This window comes from Ochotona princeps, chromosome 11 (assembly GCF_030435755.1).
Source record: "Ochotona princeps isolate mOchPri1 chromosome 11, mOchPri1.hap1, whole genome shotgun sequence".
Taxonomy (NCBI): Eukaryota; Metazoa; Chordata; class Mammalia; order Lagomorpha; family Ochotonidae; genus Ochotona; species Ochotona princeps.
The window spans coordinates 66,419,431-66,425,983 of NC_080842.1; the positions used below are offsets into that span (position 1 = coordinate 66,419,431).

Below are 6,553 nucleotides of genomic sequence, written 5' to 3' on the forward strand. Positions count from 1 at the left end.
GAACCATAAAACTAAAACCGTTTTAAACTGTTCCATAACTAGAACTCCATTAAGTAGGGCCAACTTCCTTCCTTTAAATTGGAGGCAGAAACAGACACGGGTAAGGGATCTTCAAAATGTTCATGGAAAACATGTATGAAAAGACTGCATAAAATTCAGATTTTTTGCACCAAAAAACCCATCTTTTAACTCCATTTTCCACTTTGTGGAGTGCCCTCATGTTGAAGTTTATGGTCTGTTTCAACTCTGTGCTTTTGGACAAGGTATTTTGCCTTGCTGTCCTCTGTCTACCACCTTGCAGATGAGTGACGAGATGATGAGGAGATCCCTGCTTGGGTTTGTCACCACAGCATGTGAAGCCTTGCCACATTTATGGGGGAAACTTTATCCACTTAAAGTTAACTGGAAGTGGTTATTAAAGAATTAGTCAAGGCCAGAACTCCAGATTTCTACAGCAAATAAGGAATCTATTATGGGGTTCCTCATGGCAGTGTGGCAAGTGTTTGAATGAGCACATGGAGACAGGATAAACACAATTTCAGAACATGCTAGACTCTTTACAAAAAGACTTAATCCTATCACAGTTGATTTCCTCTGGAGACAAATGGAGTGACTCAAGAAGTCCTCTGATCATCTGCTAGGACACTTAGTTTTCTGCTGATTGTTGAAGACCTGCTAGGTGCATGGCAGGAACACTTAATGGAAACAATGATTCATGCTCTTCCCCCACTCCCAATGTACACTTTTAGGAATGTTGCATCCTTCAAGAAGATTTCTTTGTTTCAGAGGTTTTGCAAAGCAGGAAGCAGAGGTATCTTGGAAACAACATTTGTTTTCTGAAAGTCTTACTCCAAGCATGTGTTGGGGAGGAGGGGCAGGGGTGCTGATGGGAGATTTTCCTGCAAAGGAAGGGCAGGAGTGTCTGAGAGAAGCAGAGCACTCACTTTGCGTGGTCACCTCTAAGAGGGCAGTGATGCCAGGCACTGCCCAGTCACCAGTCATCAGGCTCCAACCTTGCCGGTCAGTCCAGATTCCCAAGGACGGTACGAAACCAGAAATCACAGACATTAAAAAGGCAGGCAATTTGTAACAGTCGGCATGACTGATGTGAAAGCAGGTCTGCCAAGATCGTTGTCTGACACGTGTGTGGGAAACAGTGGAGGCAAGCGTACCAGTACTTGCTGCAGCTCAAGTTCCTGTTGCTTTAATCTGTTAGACTCCAGTTTGAATAAACCGAAGAAACACAGAAATGTGGGATCTCTTGCATTCCTATAAATGTCGTGCCTCTGTCTATAAAAGAAGACTCAAATGTGTTGTAGAAAGACATTGGAGAATCAAAGAATACTGGTACTTGCTTTCCAGCAGCTTGCCATCTGTGTAGGAGCCTCAGAGAGTCGAATGGTGCCATCATTCAAAGCGCTACAGCCTCTGATGTGGTACAAACTGCAGTAAGAGTTCTCATGACAGAAAGACAGCTGAAGTTTGCAAAAGGCAGCCAGCTTGCCAGGAGGATGGATACAGGCTTGTTCTAAAATGATACATTAAAATGCACCATGCCTTCATAGTCACAGACCAATACCATTAATATGTAATTGCTTTAGCTGTAAACTCATAAAATTTTTGTAGACCCTCAAGTTGTTTTGGAAATATGCCTGCTTGATATGAAGGAGAGGGCTGGAACTTGGTGTTCACAAAGGGAACTGCATGGTTAATGAGTTCCGTCAAAGTGCTGAGAGCCTTGTCTCCCAGAGCCGCAGAGCTGCCAGGACCCTCCCAGGTCACTAGCCCCTTCGACGCATCCCTCCTTCCCACCCCTCACATGTCGCAGGGCTGACATTGAGGCCCATGTGGAATGTGGATTTAGCAAGGATGTTATTTTGAAAGATTATCATGATGGTCAAAGTCCCAGCATAGCTGAGCTGAATGTGCGCCTCCACCCCTTCACTGCTGTGAGAACAAGCCCGGCTGCCGGCTCCTGCCTGGACACACTAGCCTGCTCATGGCAAGGAGAGCCGCTGCCCCTGCTGCGCACTGAGCAAACACCCTGATTCATTGTCCTCGGCATGTTGCTTTCTTGTTTACAAACTTTTAGTGATTATCTAATAAAAAAAAAAAAAAAACCCAAACCTTGTGGTTTGGCATTCAAGGCTTCCTGTGATCTGGTCCAACCAAATCTTCCTAGCTCATCTTTCTCTGGTCTCTGTGCATGCACATTGCCTGCCAGGGTCTTTCTCGCTGCCCCCCGTGCTGCCCTTTCCCAGGCTTTTGCCAACAGTCTGCTCTCTGACTGGAATGTCCCCCTGCCCACCAGTCCATATCCACACTCCAAGAACACATGCATTTTCCCTCCTCTGAGGAGTCGTCCAGTGTGAGACGTGCAGAACACCAGAGGGGACCACGTTTTATGCCCCTGCTTTGCCAACTAGTTCCTGAAGGACTCCATGCGGAAATTCCAGACTGAAGTGCTCTGGGAACTCAGTCTTCTTATGTGAAATGGTTAAGTCCACAGCCACCCGGAGCCTGTGGTGAGGTGTGAGTGGGTTAATGCTATTGGGAAGTGTTTGTGCAATTCCACACACACAGTACACGTGAAAGGAAGCAGTACGTTATCCTGATCAATCCAGATACCCATGACCAACTCTGAAGTTCTTTTCACTCAATTTTCTTACCTTCTGTCTTACCTTCTGTCTTGCAATGCATGATTTTGAAGTTTAGACACTGAAGCACATATTTTATTTTCCTTGAAGGCAGAATCATGCTTTCTTCTCATTTCTACATAGTATGCCCTCAAACTCTAGGCAGAGGAAGAAAGCTAACTGCAATTCCTAACCAGAATTGCTGCCACTTCCTGCCCCTTCTAAAGGTGAATAGTAGTTTTGCAAACAGGCATTTTCTCAGATGTGGGCATCCTATTTGTTGAGGAAGGCATCTTGTGAAGTGGTTCATGCCACTTTCAATAAAATCTCAGGAAATTTTGTGGCTTTGTGAACACCTGATCTCAGCTCACTGGATCAAATCAACCATTCTGCTTTCCAGCATGCATTTTATTGTCTATGTGATATTATTTGTGAAAAGAAAAAAAACAGTCTCATGGTTCAAGGAACTTGGAAAGCATTAGATTCTAATGACCCACTTACGGAGAATCAGAAGACACATGACCAAATAAAACATGTGAGAAGTCTCCCAGGGGAGAAAGCAGCATTTAGTAGGAAGATCTGACCTGCACTAAGCTCCCGTTATACATCCCCAAGCACTCAGCTTATAGTAGGGCCTTGGCTTAATCCTCAGAATGTCCTAAATGGAGGGTGTGATTATTATCATCATTCGGTGGATAAGGAAGCCGATGTCTGCATGGGCCCAAGGGCACAGGGCCACTTTGGGGCACAACTGGCGATTTGAAGTATGGCATTGGTGACCCTGGAGCTGCCACTCCAGTTTTGCCACTCCAAAATTTGCTTGACCCGGAAATACTTTTGATTTTCCTTTTATGAATAATTCATGACATTAGTGTTCGTCGGAGCATCCTTTAGGAACACAGCTTTATCACCCCTAAGTTATTGTAGTGGGAGTAGCCATGATCTTTCCATCTGTGTGCCTCGACCTTGGACACCGTGTCCCTCCAAGGCCCCTCACTGTATCTGACACATCTACCAAGGGTCCAATTCAAACACAACTCTACAGAAAGTCTTTGATTTTTGCAAAGCATCTCTTGGTATGATTGTCCTACACTTACCCAGGACCAAGTTCGAAAAACTTAGGTTAACTATCTGGTATAGTCCACAGGCCTTCACAGCCCTAGTGCCTGAGCCTGCAGCTTGACCAGTCTAGGTTCACATGGAGGCCTCCCACCATGACCCACCACCTGGGCTGATCCGGCTTGTGGAAGCCACTGCGTAGCCCACCCTCCAGCAGCTCAGTAGTTAACAGTCTCCTCCTGCTGCTTCTCTCTCCCCGTTCTCTGCGGCCAGGAGGTGCATTGGGTCGCATTGGGTCACATTGGGCCTCTGTCACCAGTGCCTTTTTGGGAAAACCCTATCCTGTCCTTTCCGGGGCACCGTCCAGGTCTCATTACTGTGCCACGGATGAGTCAGCTGGCTCAAGGCTTCTTGAGTGACCAACCCAACCCTTTTTGTTTTTGTCCTGCTCCGGGGGTGGGGCCCCCGAGATGCCGCCAGCCTCTCTGGGAGCCCATGCAGGAAGCCCCAGCGCCAGCACTCGCGTCATGGCACAGAGTGTGTGTTTCCACACCGCACCCATCCCCAGGGTGCAACGCAGGCGCCATGCACCGCCAGCCACCCCAGCCCGCCGGCAGTCTGCTATGAGGTCATGGGTGGGGCCCGGAGACCCCCTCCAAATAGGGAGGGGGCTTCCCTCACTGGCCCGGGGTGGGTGGCGTAGACTGGAGAGAGGCGAAGGTAATGATCAGCTCTGTCCAACCCAGTGCTCCCTCCTTCCTGTGGGCCAGTGTGGAGAAAAATGGAGGGAGAAGGGAACAGAGAAGATTGTAGAAGAAGGCCAAGGAATAGGCAGCCACAAGTAGCCACTCCACTTCCAGCCCTGGGTGGAGGGAAGCCGCTTGAGCCTTCAGAGCACCTTGCAAGCAGCCCATGGCGCTGCCTTCCAGCTTTTCTGTAATAAAGCACTTCCTCTGACCTTAATCGCTTTCCTTCCACTGAAAACACGGGCAGGGGAAGTGCCTGCAATCTACGTCCACAACCAGAATTAGATACAGAGTAAGAAAATAGCCTAACAACACAGCCACAGCTGGCACAGCGTGCAAGTAGAACCTTGCAGTGTCCACAAGCAATGTCCACCCATCTCCGAGCTAGGTAACTGAGTTAACGTGTTCCAAATCCACTTCAGCGCAATCAAATCCACAAGATACTGTAACCTTTGCCCTTGAGCAGGCATGTGCATGTGTGTGTTACAGAAATGATTATGAGGCTGTGGTAAAATCTGAGCCTGCTAGAGAAATTTGCAGATCTCTGGATTTTTTTCCTTTTTCACCTAGAATTCTGCCTTGAAAAGACGGGAACTCTAATAACAGACACCTTCTTAATGAAATGGAAACAATGCATCACACATCAGCAATCCCCCGCAGCTCGAATTGCAAGATTCTTCTCATAGTACCTCTTCTTAGAAAGACAAGAAAACACCCCAGTCGCTCTGCCCACTACCTGTCTAGCAGGCCTGGTGGAAGAAGCAAAGCACCCCCACTTTGATAACGACACAGTTAGGCAACAACAACTATCAAACGAAAGTTAACTCGAACTTAGTTTTAACTCAAACTGTTTTTCCCTCTCCAGGATATACAATGTTTGTAACATTTTCACATGTCATTACAAAGGGAATGTCAGGTGATTTAGTTCACATCTTAAAAACACATCCTGTAAAACAAGTTTATAAGAAGTCATAGTAACCACGGCAAAGAGCATTTGGGGAATGATATTAAAATCTTCCACGGGACAGATTTCCAAGTTAGAAGGATCACAGCTACGGAGGTGGAGTTGTACATAACAGGGTAAGAAAACACAGATATCATGGCCTTGGCAATGAATTAGGCCTTGACCATGCTGGCAAATGCTATGTGCATCAGATTGGAAGTTTTGAAGACCCCTGTGCAATACGCATTCTCTAAGAGAAATGTTGTGCAAAGACATTTCACGGAGGTTCATCGTCAAGCTGAATAGAAAGTAGGAGAACGCGTTACGGCTGTGGCTTTCCACTCTCTGATTTATCATTTGTTGACATACTTTCTACACGTTCCTCCTTTCTTTACAAGTAGCTGTCATAAGTTCTTCCAGTAAATATTTTGACAAAGGCCAGGCAGGAGGGAAAGAGAGAAAAACTGCAGTGAAAACAGTCACTTACCTTTTCTGGCCATGGTTGGGATCAAACTTTTCCCCCAAGCATGAGGCTGGCTTGCTTTGGTTGTCCCATGAATTTGGAAAACATTAACAAAAAAAGTTAAAGTGGAAATAGGTGTTTATTACTCAAAGCTGCTCCAAAACAATGCAAAAACACAACTTGATGAAAAATAAAGTGCCCGTTGGAGCTTGAGGATGTGTTTGAAGCTTGGAGTTCATGCTGTTCTACGAGGTTTTGCAACTGTCTTTCTCAGTTTAAATCACCTCCCACTCCTTCTCCCAGGCACTTGCCAACTGCTATAATTTAAAGCAACTGCGATCCTTCCCATAATACTCACATTTCAAAGGGCTTAATATATACATTAGTTAGGAATGAGTGGGAGGGGGGACGTCCTCCTGCAAACCCAAGCTCAGCAAACAGAAAGGAAGGATGTCAGAGAGCGAAACCATTCTGTCTCATCCATTTCTCGTCTGACCGTGGAGTTTCTGTGAAAACATAAAAGGCTGTGATTGCCTTTTAAGAAGATGCCTAAATACCAAAAACCATCAATTCTTTGCAAAGAACAGAGGCATTACTGGAATTGTATTTAAATATCCTGTCTGCTCATGACATTATTTCCAGGAAATTGGTCCCCAATTTATCTATTTGGCAATTTAAAGTTGTCATGCATGATGCTTCCAGAAAA

At 46.0% G+C, this 6,553-nt stretch overlaps 1 protein-coding gene across 1 annotated transcript in view; it reads right to left on the reverse strand.

Annotated features, from left to right (window-relative positions):
• The window catches only part of C1QTNF7 (C1q and TNF related 7), an 85,690-nt gene extending 79,389 nt beyond the window's left edge, over positions 1-6,301 (reverse strand). Inside the window, exon 1 of the mRNA XM_004579205.4 lies at positions 5,872-6,301. Coding sequence (XP_004579262.1) covers positions 5,872-5,884 — 13 coding nt within the window. The 5' untranslated portion in view covers positions 5,885-6,301. The remainder of the gene's footprint in view (positions 1-5,871) is intronic.
• Between the last annotated feature and the right edge of the window lie 252 nt (positions 6,302-6,553).